The sequence below is a fragment of the Haliotis rufescens genome, unplaced genomic scaffold, assembly GCF_023055435.1.
Source record: "Haliotis rufescens isolate VD_foot unplaced genomic scaffold, xgHalRufe1.0.p SCAF_5, whole genome shotgun sequence".
Classification (NCBI taxonomy): domain Eukaryota; kingdom Metazoa; phylum Mollusca; class Gastropoda; order Lepetellida; family Haliotidae; genus Haliotis; species Haliotis rufescens.
Genome location: NW_025964223.1, coordinates 60,301,128 through 60,315,729, shown reverse-complemented (window position 1 = coordinate 60,315,729; position 14,602 = coordinate 60,301,128). Strand labels below are relative to the sequence as shown.

The 14,602-nt window shown below is 41.9% G+C and overlaps 1 protein-coding gene across 1 annotated transcript in view; it reads left to right on the top strand.

Moving 5' to 3' along the window:
- Nucleotides 1-4,305: 4,305 nt before the first annotated feature.
- The window catches only part of LOC124140365 (midasin-like), a 158,930-nt gene continuing 148,633 nt past the window's right edge, over nucleotides 4,306-14,602 (top strand). The window contains exons 1-12 of the mRNA XM_048384590.1: nucleotides 4,306-4,510; nucleotides 5,266-5,589; nucleotides 7,086-7,213; nucleotides 7,959-8,066; nucleotides 9,189-9,360; nucleotides 10,155-10,364; nucleotides 10,700-10,935; nucleotides 11,191-11,305; nucleotides 11,662-11,822; nucleotides 11,987-12,164; nucleotides 13,570-13,682; nucleotides 13,951-14,102. Of these exons, the coding sequence (XP_048240547.1) occupies nucleotides 4,403-4,510; nucleotides 5,266-5,589; nucleotides 7,086-7,213; nucleotides 7,959-8,066; nucleotides 9,189-9,360; nucleotides 10,155-10,364; nucleotides 10,700-10,935; nucleotides 11,191-11,305; nucleotides 11,662-11,822; nucleotides 11,987-12,164; nucleotides 13,570-13,682; nucleotides 13,951-14,102 (2,005 nt within the window). The 5' untranslated portion in view covers nucleotides 4,306-4,402. The remainder of the gene's footprint in view (nucleotides 4,511-5,265; nucleotides 5,590-7,085; nucleotides 7,214-7,958; nucleotides 8,067-9,188; nucleotides 9,361-10,154; nucleotides 10,365-10,699; nucleotides 10,936-11,190; nucleotides 11,306-11,661; nucleotides 11,823-11,986; nucleotides 12,165-13,569; nucleotides 13,683-13,950; nucleotides 14,103-14,602) is intronic.

Here is a 14,602-nt window from a genome sequence, read left to right as displayed (position 1 = left end):
GCAATCTGTTTCGGAAGATAATTGAGACTTATCTTCCCTCATGTTGATGTTTTATATTTACTTGAACTGGGTAATGTTTCTGCTGGAGGACTGATGCGCCCGCGTCCACACACACAGAATCAATCTCTACTCTTGCATGCAGCAGTAGTAATTCAAACTTAATATATGGTTTTAGTTTCAACAAAATCAGTAAACGCACTACCGTGTCATTGGACCGTCTGTTGGGACTTGATAGTTCACAGGCTACCGTTGTTGTATGGCAGGTGTGCTGCTGTGAAGCGCTAGGAACAAACAAACACTTATTTTTCAAGCAAATTGTGTGAGTGGTGGGTTCTACTGTAGAGCGGGTAATGATTACCCTTTTTCCGAACACTTGTGTCATCAATGGTTTTCAGCAATCCATTCATATAAATTTCACCTGTATTTTGCCGCTTGCGCGAAACGGAATCTGTTTCGGCAGAGTCGAGACTGATTAATCTCTGGCGTTGGCGTTTCATAAATAGAGTAGGGTAAATATAATAGTTATCGGGAACATACATTTTTGCTACACACAAGTAAGAAATGATATTCATTTTCAATGTATCCACAGGAGCACATTGCAAAGGTTCTACGGTCTCTTGCATTTGCACATTTACAAATCTACCAGTTTCTATAATAAATTGGTGTGAACAAATTTGTTGATGCAACCAATATGTCTTTCTACACCAAATATCAGTTTAAATATAATAGCGAGGCATGATTATCCTGTATTACACTGGTCTCTAGCAATGATCGTGAGTTTGGTTTAACGCGCTTTGCTCTGTCCTCGTCATGATCTATATGTTAAAGTAAACTATACTACACAATGTGCAATATATACCACAAAAGTTCCTGTGACATTGAATAAGATTTAATGCAAAGTTATGTTTTTAACCAAATCTGAAACAATTTCGGTTTGCAACAGATAAAAGACTCCTATAAGTGTTCAAATGGTTTAATTTGCCCTACTGACTTCAGAAAATGCGTGATTTCATAAAAAAAACAACACATGAACATGCCAAAATGTCAATTTACAAATCAATACCGTGTGTGTCCACCTCTGGTTGCGATGCAAGCAACACATTTTCGTCTCATGGAATGGACCAGGCGTCGCACAAAGTCCTGATGGATATCTCTCCATATCTGCTGGAGCATGTTTTGAAGTTCCGGGAGTGTCTGTGGAACACGTGGTTGACGTCGAAGGCGCCGATCCATCTCAACCCACATGTGCTCGATTGGTGAGAGATCAGGGGAGTGAGCCGGCCAGGGGATGACATTCACGTTGTTTTGTTGAAGAGAATCCTGAACAAGTCGAGCAATATGAGGCCGGGCGTTGTCATGTTGAAAGGTAATGCCTGGGCCATGACGCCGCAAAAACGGTAGAACAACAGCGCCGATGATCTTGTCGCGGTAGCGCTGTCCATTGATATTTCCCTCTACCAGTATCAAACGGGTCCTCTGTCTTGTTGTAATCTCACCCCATACCATAACGCTGCCGCCCCCGAACCGATCTTCTTCCATGACACAATGATTGACGTAACGTTCACCTCTACGTCGGTACACTCGAATCCGTCCATCGCTGTGGCTGAGGTGAAAACGAGACTCGTCAGTGAATAGAACTTGTCCCCATCGCATGGCCGTCCAGCGTAGACGCTGTCTGCAGCACTGTAGACGTGCTTGACGATGGTTTCCTGTCAAAATGGGACGTCTGGTGGGTCTTCTGGTGACAATCCCTGTACATCTGAGGCGGCGACGTACGGTTTGTGAAGATATTCGTCGAAGGCCGGGGATGCGTCTTGCAGTCACTGTTGCTGGCTGGAATCGATTTCGTAGGTGTGTTGTTCGAATCCAGCTGTCTTGTCGATTATTGGTTACGCGTGGCCTGCCACTCCGAGGATGGTCTCTGATTGCATTCGTCTGTTGCCACCATAAACACCAAATGTTGTTTCTGAGGACGTTAAATTGTCTTGCAACATCACGTTGACTCGATCCTGCTTCAAGCATACCAATGGCTCGCAGACGCTCATTTTCGGACAGGCGTGGCATTTCGTAATGTTGAATAATTGCGTAATTTTGTTGTTTTTCTGAGTGGTTGTCAGCACGATGCTAAACAATGCATATGGAACCCCGTTAACACACATGTTTTTATACCTATTCTTGGGTAGTGAAATACATGGGGCTTGCATAAAAGTAAAAATTGCGTTTTTGTGCCTTGATACCATACATGTACTACAATATTGAAAACCAAACTTTACTTTACACTATAATATTGGTGTCACAGGAACTTTTGTTATTGAGTATATTATAATTTATTTTCATTAAACATGTCCATCGTTCATTTAACATATACTATTTCCTTGTGGATCTATTGTTTGTGGTTGCATCTGAGAAGTGTGTGAGGCTAGATACTGATATACAGTTCATATGCAATGTCAAAATTGGTTGGTTGGTTTGTTGTTTAACGCCACACACAGCAATATTCCAGTTATATGACGGCGGTCTGTAAATAGTCGAGTCTGGACCAGACATTCCAGTGATTCATATCATGAGCATCGATCCACGCAATTAGAGATCAATGACATGCATTAACTAAGTCAGCGAGCCTAACCACCCGATCCCGTTAGTCGCCTCTTACGACAAGCATAGTCATCATTTACGGCAAGCATGGGTTGCTGAAGACCTATTCTACCCCGGATCTTCTCGGGTCACAATGGCAAAGTCAAACTGACAGTTGTTAGTTATCGTAATACTTTTTACAGAAGTGAACAGAAGTATAAGTTTTTATGGAATACGTTGCACGTGCCCCTTCCAAAAGAACAGGAAACAGGGACAGTGCATTGCCAATTTATCCAAAATAACATTATTTTCACTTTCTATTGCCCTCATTTGCATCTTATTAACAAATGTGTAAGATAATACCCTTTGTTTCGTAGTATTCAAATTCCATTTGTGGGTGATTTTTGTTCTGTGATCAATACCGTCAAGTCAAGAACTTGCAATGCAGTTTCAATACTAATATTTACTCTCAGTTCCCAAATAGCCCCGATAGGTGGGTATTTAGAGTAAGTTATGCATGTGTGATCACAAGTATCCATCAATCGAATTCATATAACAAGCATTGATATGTGATACTTTCTGTTTGCACTTTGGACCGCCTCCGTGGTCTTTGGGTAGAGCGTCCACCCGGAGAGCGGAAGGTCCGGGGTTCGATCCCCGACCGCGTCATACCAAGAGACGTTTAAAGATGGTACATGATGTTACCCGTCTTTAAGGGCATTAAGGGACTAAAACAAGGACTGGTGGGCTCGAAGTCAGTATACTGTGTCTGAGTGGGGTATTCATGTTAAACTGCGGCATGGTATCTCAGTGAGCTAGCACTATAAATCGGCATCAGTCCGGACTAGTACAAGCAGCCACACACACACACACGTGCATGCGCGTTGCTATATAAGTGCAATAATCTTGTACGCGACGTTAAACCCAATTTCACCTCACCCGTTTGCACTTGGAAAAAGACACACCACACTTTGAATGTATTGACGCCTTGTCTCTATGAATATGAAAACATTGATGACTTTGTTTTTCAGTGTACATGATATGTTTAGCTTTTATTAATATATACATGTAAACGCATACTGATTATTTGTTATTGTACTCTTTTCTCAATTTATTAATTATCAATTTTGAGACATGAGGTTTACAAAACGAACCCGTGAAGTCCCGGGTTAGAATTGGTATTCAGTCGCCCATGCTTGGAGAGAGAGGCGATTAACAGGATAATTCATGTACAGACCACCCGATCCCGTTAGTCGTCTCTCACAAGCATAGTCGCCCTTTACGGCAAGAATGGGTTGCTGGAGACCTATTCAACCCCGGATCTTCACGGGTCCATTGTAGATTGATGCTTATGATGTCCTTCACTCGATTGTCTGGTCAAAACTGGTTTAGTTAAAGACCACCGTCATATAACTTGAATAGTGCGGCATTAAACAGCCAACAAACAAACCAAACAAACTGGTGGTCGTGTTAATATTTTACGTGCGCATCTATTACTTAATTGTAAATACGGAGTTTCCTCCCTCTTTCGATCAAGTTGTCCAATCTCATTTCTTCGACGTAGTCTATGCATGAGAAAACAAAATGAGTGTCATATATAAAATCATTACAATCGATCGAAATGAATATTAAATTATTCATGTCACATCCGGGCAATTGATATCTCTTATTTGTTAATTTTGTTTTTTAATTATATTTACTGCTGATCTCTACCCACGTGGTTAAGGAAAACACACATGTGGGACTGAGTGAGATCAGAAGGGATACCGTTACGCTGTGATACCGTTAATATTACCTGACGATTCTACTAAATGTGTCGAACGTGAAAATGGAAGACAGAGATAGCTCCTTGTATTCAATGGTCAATGCCGTTCATTCATTATGTGAAAAGAACGCAAAATGTAATTCCAAGTTGAGATGGCTACTGTCAAAACTGGTGAGCACAGAGATCTTATTTTTAAGTGACGTTTTCATGAAACATGTTACTGATTACCTTACCATTCTAGAGGGGGTAGTATGTTGGGGTCACTTAGTAGTTTGAGAAAATCAACTCGTTCTAACCCCACTTTCATTGCATGCTATCTTCAGTTATATTATTATTGTATGCAGGTGGGTCGCAATCTATCTGTTCATGAGAACACATCACACAAATTACAAGATCTAGATTTAGACTTATTTCTCTCATATCAGACCTGTCCATTTGGCATCTAGTGGATAAAGTATCTGCCTGGAAAACGGAGGGCTATTGGCTCAATCCCTGCCCATGCTATTAATTAAGATGTTAAAAGATGGTACTTGTTACCCAGAGTTCTGCTCGGCATTTAAGAGATAAAACAAGGACTGGTTGAGTCAGTGTCTGTATAATGTGTCTTGGTGGATGGTATCTCAGTGGGCTAGCATTACAAAAATGGCATAAGTGCGGACGTATGCAAGCAGCCACAAACACATGCGTATGCAAGTGCATCGATGTTGAAAGCATTGTTAAAAGGCAGTATATCAATTACCATTATGCAAAATATGTTAATCGACAGACTTACTTCATCCTGAAGTGTCATCAATAGTATTCATATCTGAAACTTAATCAGCCAGCTTTCAAGATATTTACAGAAGTTCATTATGTACAAGGCTGACAGTGACATAGAAAGCAAAATCACAATTCATAAAATTATCTTTTCGTGTTCCGACTTACAGATCTGGCAACCCTCTGATCGGACAGCCTTGCTGGAGAGTCTGTCACAGCTGTTCCTGGACGTCAATTGTTCTGCTGACATATGCATCTGTGTCCGACCTCTCATCCTCGATGTAATCGAGAGAAGCAAGACGTCAGTCTTACTACATGGACATGAGAACAATATATACATCACCAAATTTGCAGTAGCTTTAAGTTTAGGTGTACGCAGTACACCAGATCTCAGGAACTTTTCTGTTGAGTTTTTGAATGCATACAAGCCATTTTGTCAGTCACCCAATACTGATGAAGGGGAACCAAGAAAGAAAAAGAAGAAGAAAGAAAAGGTAGTGTTGGCAGAGCAGTTTTGGCATTGCACTGTTTACCATGTTTACAGGCTCTATTGGCATAGATGACATGGTTGATGTTTGTTTCTTTTGCAGAAAGTTGAAGTTATTAAGTTGGTTTGTTGTTTAACGCCACACTCAGCAATATTCCAGCTATATGACAGTGATCTGTAAATAATCGAGTCTGGATCAGAAAATCCAGTGATTGATATGAGCATCGATCCACACAATTGGGATCGATGACATGCATCAACCAAGTCAGCAAGCCTGACCACCCGATCCCATCAATCGCCTCTTACGACAAGCATAGTTGCCTTTTACGGCAAGCATGGGTTGCTGAAGACCTATTCTACCCCGGATCTTCTCGGGTTTGAAGTTATTAAGACTATTATATATTTTAACCATACTCACTAACCACCTAACTCACCTTATGAACAAGTTTAATAGTAAAAAGATTATAGTCTTGAAGTTATTAAGCCTATAATCTTTTTACTATTAAACTTGTTCATGAGGTGAGTGAGTGAGTATGGTTTCACACAGCTTGTTTGCAATATTCTAGACATACCATATCTGCCCTTAAACGCACCCTAGGTGCTTAGAAAATTGATAAAGTGGGGGGCATTTATTAAAACCATACACATGTTAAATTTGTTGTCAGAGATCAAGGGGTAGAGAATAAACCTTGTTGAAACTTAAGCCTTCTCATTCTACACGTCTGTGTTTTATGTAAAAATATCGACACCATACACAAGAAAAAATGGACTGTCATCGTGGTCATGTCAATATTCAGTGAGTGAGTGAGTGAGTATGGTTTCAGCGGCTTTTAGCAATATTCCAGCAATATCACAGCCGGGGACACCAGAAATGGGCTTCACACATTGTACCCATGTCGGGAATTGAACCCGGGTCTTCTGCGTGACGAGCGAACGCGTTAACCACTAGGCTACCCGACCGCCCTGTCAATATTCAGATGTAGTACTGTATGCATGTAAAGATTACTTACAGTTTGGCTTAGAAGTTGTGGGAATGCTTGTGGGGCACTTTTTTTTGTGAATGCGGTATATCCTTCATTTATTGTAACCATGTAGAGAACTGAATTAGAAATCAAAATATGTATAGGCGGCCATTTGGTAACAAAATAAAAAGTTGAAATACACACATTATAAAGGACAAAAGTATGCAATAATAGTCCAATCTTACGAATAAAGGTCATTGTTTTCATACAAATAATGAATTCAAAATACAAAACGATACCAATGAACAACTCGCAAATGAAAGACGTCATATGTAAATAAAGAACTGAGTGTACTAAAGAACGTCAGAGCTCAAAAGGACACTGATCTCCAAATGGACTACGTTGACAATAAAGAACGCCAGATGGCGGTGCAATTTGTAAAAGATTTGGAGTTTAATCGACTTGTTCTGCGGTTTATATGATAAATGCAAGTGCTCAACATGCTCAATGTATGATGTCATTGCTTGTGCACTAATTTCAGCTGAGCGACCTGGAGTTGAGTCGTGCAATGTGGACATTCCTAGACGTCCTGGGAGAGAGTGTAGAGGGCTGCATCACACTGGATCTGCTGGTGTCGTATCTGTCGCACCATGAGCCTCAAGTCAGGTGGTAAGTCTGCTTCTCTGCCTATGGCTGACTCTGTGTAGATACGGTTTCACAATCTAGCGTTGATGTAGGCAAGGACACATAATCTTCCTGAGGCAAGGGAGTTAGCTGACTGTAAAAGTCCAGTTTTAACCTTTGCCGACCTAGGCAGGAATTATTGTATTTTGGCTGGACTAACAAGTCTATGCATACATAGTCCAATAAAGATCATGTAAAGAGATCAACATTGGGTTTATAAACAACATGGCAACTGCTGTCCAGATTTCGGTTGAGGATATGCAGAGCATGTGTACAGTCGTAGATGGATGTTTTCCAAATGTTTTCATGATTTATATCAGGGTGCTCAAGTGATTTGATGTACTTCCCGAGATAAGCCCCATTTTATTGCAGAATAGATCTTGATTATTGATCAGATCATTTGGACTGGGCACCGCCATTTTGTTTAAAGAAAATGCAAGTGACATGAGACATGGAATCTGATGGGTCAATAGGAGGGACATAGACGGGACATAAATCGTAGCTGCCACTGGTGGTGCTCTGATCGAGCCATGAAATTCCAGCCTAGTTCGGCAAGGGTGGAAACTGGACTTTTCTTGTCATTTACCTCCCAGTCTCAGGAAGATTGGACCCATAGATAACATGGATAACAGCTCCTAAATGTATGTGATGACTGCAAATAATCCTGTTATACTGTTATGTGTTCACTCTGCAATGAGACACAGTAATGCTACTGAGAGATGTGTTCCAGGTTCGCAGCGGAAGCTGTGTCACAACTGGTCCGGATGTCGGAGAGTCAGAGGGGGATGTTTCTGAGGAAATACTTCACGGAAGAAGAGATCAGAGAGCTGTCTGTTAGGTAATACAAAAATACTTGGATACCATGTTGTTTCTTCAGCAGACAACTCGACGGTAACTCCATTGCTGCTGTCATTGATAATCACAAACAATAGTTCAGCAAAGCAAGATAAGGGCTGCACCTTCATGTCATGCTAAGAGGGCTATGGTATTCATGGCCATTTTTTGGTCACCAGACTCGAAGGCCCAATACTTGGTGCATTGTCTGTCAGTCCATCGTCTCTCCATTTACTTTCGTTTGTTTTTTATTTAAATTAATACTTGAATAGACATTTTCTTCATAATGAATTAACATAATAAGACATGTCGGACTTTTCAGGATAATTGTTTTGACAGTTGCAATCTGTTGATGGATTACTTCATCAATGATTCAACACAACCCCCAGAGAATTCATGTCAGAATTGGCCCTTAGTAACCAGTTGGTTGTAGGAGGGAACTGAAATGGGGATCAGGTGGTCAGGTGACTTGGATAATTGCGTGTCACACTTTTAATCACTGGTTAGCCTGGTTCAGACTTGACTATTAACAAGCTGATGGGATGTTGCTGATGAGGCATTGACAGTATTCACACAGTCCCTTATCCCAGGGACATTTGACCTGTGGGAATTCCAGGTTAGAATAGGTCCCCAAGCAATCTATGCAGTTCGTGATGCTGGATCGGGTGATCAGACTCGGTGGCTTGGTACATAGCTTGTCATCATATCTTGAAGGTGTGGATTGTTGCTCGCAATATCAGTCTCTGGACTGTTTGGGTGTTTGTTGTTTAACGCCTCAGCAATATTCCAGCTATATGACAGCAGTCTGTAAATAGTCGAGTCTGGACCAGACAATCCAGTGATTGACATCATGAGCATCGATCCACGCAATTGGGATACGATGACATGCATCAACCAAGTTGTCGAGCCTGACCACCTGGTCCCGTTAGTTGACGAGCATAGTCGCAATTTCTGGACTGACCAGACTTAATCATTTAGAGGCCTCTGTCACATGACTGCAATATTGTTGTGTCAGCGTTAAAACAACAAGAAACAAAGAGACACATAAATGGGAACATAGGCTTTGTGTATCAAGCACATGGAACTGGTCCTTGTCTTCAATTTCATGTGTTTTGTTTCATTTCAGATTTTCTCTGGAAGATAGTCCAAGAAAGCAAGCCGAGTGTTTGGTTGCCGTGTCAACGGGTCTGAAGAGCTTGAGTCACACCATGCAGGGCCTGGTGAGCATGGACTACAGCGACAGTGTGGTGGAGGTGGCTGGCCTCCTGTTGCCAAGACTACAAGGGGAGACAACCACGGTGAGCAAAACAGCACAAATAGGAACTTCAGCATGTTCATCAACCACAGTATCACCCATCAAGCACTACTACTGATATTCCTTGTATCGTGAACAGAATAGGGCCCAGAAATGTATGCTATCTTAAATGGGGACTTAATGGATCAGGTGGTCTCGGTGACTTGGTTAATTGCAGATCATCATACCCCTACTGTGTGGATTGTTGCTCATAATAGCGATCACAGGATTATCTGGTCCAAACTCGATTACTTACAGGCCACCATCATAGAATATTGCTGTGTATAGCTGGAGGCAGCTTTTAACAACAAATATGAAAATATCTTGCTTGATACCCGTGAAGATTCCGGGGTAGAATAGATCTTCAGCAACCAATACTTGCCGTAAAAGGTGACTATGCTTGTCGTAAAAGGCCACTAATGGGATCGGGTGGTCAGGCTCACTGACTTGGTTGATGCACGTCATCATATCCCAATTGTGTGGATTGGTGCTCATGATGTCAATCACTTGATTGTCTGGTCCAGACTTGATTATGTACAGACCGCACTCATATAGCTGGAATATTGCTGAATGCGGCGTTAAACAACAAACAAAGTAGCCACTCAAGCTGTCAAGGTTCAGTTTCACCAGTGTAGGGAGTTAAACATGCAAATTGTCTGAATAGACTCAGTATCATATGGGTTGCCATGCTCACATAGATTGAAAATTGTGTCATTCAATTTATTCCGACCACAGACTGAATCAGTCATTTAAAACATTCTCCTCTGAGACTGAATCATTCAATTCATTCCCTCCTAGACGGAGTCCGTAGAGCTTGTTCCGGTGCGCTCTATGCTTAGCAACTTACGGAGCCTGGCTCTGGCCGTTGTGTCGGGTGCCCCGGTCCTCCTGCAGGGGCCGGTCGGCAGTGGGAAGACAAGTCTTGTCCAGCACCTGGCCGGCCTGACGGGGCGACACACAACACCGCACCTGATCAAGATACAGCTTGGGGATCAGACAGACAGCAAGGTACGCAGACAGCACAGTGAGGGGCAGATAGGACGTCCTTGTCATAGCTGTCATCGAATGTGAAGGTTGTGTGTGCATATATTATGATGAGACTATATGACTGTGATGTCGGTTGCTAGTTCATTATCAAAATCATATCAATATTTGATGTTCAATATGTAAAGAAAAATAGGTTTGAAAAAAATATGCATTTGATGCTTACATTTTTTTTAACATTTTGCTTGCAATAGTGATTAAGAAGACTAGGAATAGCATGTCAGGAGATAAAACCTACTGTGATTTGAATAAAGAAGTATGTATTGTTTCTGTTGTTGATCCTACCTGTTTGTGTGCAGGCGTTGCTGGGGACCTACAGATGCACCGAAGTCCCCGGGGAGTTTGTGTGGCAGCCTGGCATCCTCACACGGGCCGTGACTGAGGGATTCTGGGTACTGTTGGAGGACATTGACTTTGCACCGATGGACGTTGTGTCCATCCTCCTGCCTCTGTTGGAGACCAACACTTTGACCGTTCCGGGTCATGGCGACAATGTCAAGGCCAACCCTGGTTTCAGACTGTTTGCTACACAAAGGTGAGATTTACCACCATGTTTAGATAGTTCAGAGGTCAACATCTGAGTTAGTGAGGGAGTGAGATTTAACAATATTCCAGCAGTATCTCGGCAGTGAACACCAGAAATGGGCTTCACACTTTGGGAAATCAAAGCAGTGATGAATGACCACTGGTTTGGTGGATAGTGTAGTTTGTTTGATATCTGATCCCTGATTTCGTGTCTAGTGTTGACGGTAAATAAGCAAAGATTCTGATTCTTCTCCTCCTCCTTTAGACTTGTAGGGAGCAGCAGTGGGTGGCATCGTCAGCGCAGTGGTAGCGCGCTCCTCCTGGAGAAGATGTGGACCAGGATCAATGTTGAGCCCCTCTCGCGCTCCGAGCTGGAAAAGGTGTGTGTTGACCGTCTGCCGCCACGGTGACAGTGTCATGGTACTGGTGTGTTCTGTGCCACCCCATGTACTGTAGTCATCAAACTTTCAAAGGGGATATTTCTTGACAGGAAATCTTAGAAAATTTAGTTGTTTGAGATTTGTTCTTGTAGTGTCAAGTTTTGTATTATATCAGTCAAAACACATTCCATAACTTTAAAGTAGAACAACACTGTTCTTATGGAATGTAGTCCGTAATATTAGATTAAATATTCAACGGCTATAGCCTCAGTGAGAAGAATCCTCACAGTGACTATCTGCACATTTTTGTCACCTTGAAGTATGTGATACGAGTTATAACGTTGTGGTCCATACAGGTGATAGTGAGCCGGTTCCCCCAGCTGGCCACAGTAGTGGAGAAGCTGCTGGACATATATCTCATGCTGTCAGCCGGCAAGCATGACTCGGAGACCTCCACATCAAACTCGGACGGTGCAGGGAAGTTCCTGTCATTAGCGGGGAGGCTCGTATCTACCAGGTGAGTTCAACTTTACCCTCGACAAAGCAGGACTCAATAGTGGGAGCAACAGTCCTGGTATGTGGTCCTGTGCTCTGTTTTTGTTCCACATAATCTTCACATTAATGATATGATGAGAAGCAACACTGCCTTTGTTCTATTCCACCTTCTGTGTTGTGTTGCAGGGATCTCATGACATGGATCAATAGGGTCAGTTCCGAGTTTGACGTATCGTCCACTGACGCTGGCGCCAAGGTGTTCCAGGAAGCCTTGGACTGTTTTGTGTCCTGTCTGCCTAAACCAAGCAAGAGGATGCCATTAGCGGAGGCCATTGGCGCCAAGCTCAATGTATCAAAAATAAAGGTATCATTGTTATTATGTGAGATATGTCTGTCAGCCGAGAGACGTATCGACCCAGAGAAAGTTTTGTTAATATCATTTGGCATTACTAGAAATTTGTAAAAGAGAATAAAAGAGAATTATGTTTCTCCAGTACCAGTGGGTTCTTCATGAATAAAGATGTTGGTGATTGTAAATGCAGAAATGGTGTTTTTCATCTGTTTCAAGAGTTTTGTTTAAAGTTCATTTTCTATATTTTGGTAATGGTTTAAGTTTCATTTATTTTTAAAAAACAAAGTTTTTCTTAGTTAAATATTTGGTCCACTTAAAGTCATCTTCATTTGAACCTCCTCACTTTGGCTTAGTGGATAAAGTGTTTGGTCGTAATATGTCACATGACCTTTGAAAGCTAGACATTGTGAGTTCAAATCCCCATTTCTCAATAAACTTTTGCAGATAAATTAATTACTTGTTTACAGCCTCAATTCCATTTCAAGTCACATGATCTAAAAAGCACTGTTCCCCACACAATCAGTCAAAACATTGCATAAGTGTAATTGTCATATAAAATTCACAGTGTTTTTATACACTGTTCCTCATCACTCATGAATACAAATGGCCGCCACCGTGATATAACTGGAATACTGTTAAAAGCAGCGTTAAACCCAACTCACTCACTCACTCACTGTGGTGTAGTAGTTGCTCTTGTCTTTTTTAGTAATTTAATTTTTTTGCAGTCCTTATGTTTTGTTTGTTTATTGTTTAACTCCGCACTCAGCACTATTCCAGCTATATGACGGGGGGTCTGTAAAATAATCAAGTCTGGACCAGACAATCCAGTGATTGACATCATGAGCATCGACCCACACAATTGGGCTCGATGGCATGTATCAACCAAGTCAGCGAGCCTGACAAGCCGATCTTGTTAGTCGCCTTTTACGACAAGCATAGTCGCCTTTTATTGGCAATTATGGGTTGCTGAAGACCTATTCTACCCCAGAATCTTATGACTCAAGGAATTCATATAAACCCTCATCAATGCATGACTTTTATGAGAACCTTACCATTACCTGCTGTTAAAGGCATGTGTAGAGCAGAAGGCGACTTGGCTTTCGCACATATTGCACACGTCAATTGTAATCAGAACACACATTGGTCAGAGCATTTGCTAGAACCAGGTCATTTCTTGATTTGTTCGTACATATAGTGACTACACCTCAAATCAGACGTATGTCTTCGAAGGTGATGGAGGACATAGAGGACAGCATGTTTGAGAATCCATGAAATGGGACTCCAGTTTGGTTTGTTCTCAGATAGCGTGGATTGATGCACAAGCTGCTGTCATCTTGCCTCAAGTTCCACGGCGAGTATTTCAGATATTTCAATATTGTGAATCCTGTCTGCTCACTTACTCCTGGTCGTGTTTCAGACTGAGTTCTACATCTGTAAGTACAAGCCCATAATTGAAGTGAGCGAGTCGTCCTTCACCGCTGGTCGTGTTGTCCTGCCAAGAAAACCAGCAGACGTCATGACAATGAACAGGTGAGTTTCTTCTTAGATGTCAATATATCTTGTTTTAAGTTGTTCAGCAGACATCATGGCAATGAACTAGAGACTTTCCTATTGGACGTCAACATATCTTGTTTTATGTTCAAGGATTTGCCTTGATTTGACTTTGACATTAAATATACACAGCAGTAAGGAGATAATAGTCATCCTGTAGCTTTCTTGGTAATGTGTCTATATATCTTCTGTAAAATTCAGCATCTCTGAGTGATCTGTTTCAAGTAGTGTGTTCCATGGCTTTCAGAGTGAGTCCTCCGACATTTGCGTACACCCGTCAGTCTGTGTGTCTGCTGGAGAAGGTGTCGGTGTGTGTCAGTCGGAATGAACCGGTGCTGCTTGTTGGCGAGACAGGGACAGGCAAAACATCATCTGTCCAGTTCCTAGCTCATCAACTGGGTGAGTTGGCCGGTGCTAGTGGCTCCCATCTGTGAGTTGGGTTTAGTGCTGCTTTGAACAGCAACAACAATGCTAATGACACAGTCCATGGAAGATTTGGTAGCATGGTTCAGGGAGGCAGCGTTATTAACAACTTGGCTCCATTGAGATTCCGGTTAGCATGGTTAGAACAGGTGTCCAGAAAACCACGTTGGTGGTATGGCGACTAAATGGATCCAGTGGTTGGGCTTGATGACCTGGTTGATTATGTGGCTGAGTATGGTAATATTGTTTTCCTTTATGCCACCAGGCTGAGTATGAGATATTGTTTTCCTTGATGGTGCCAGGCTCAGTATAAGATATTGTTTGTTTTTTTATGTCAACAGGCTGAATATGAGATATTATTTCTTTGATGGTGCCAGGCTGAGTATGAGATATTGTTTCCTTGATGGTGCCAGGCTCAGCATAAGATATTGTTTTTCTTGATGTCGCCAGGCTGTGTATGAGATATTGTTTCTTTG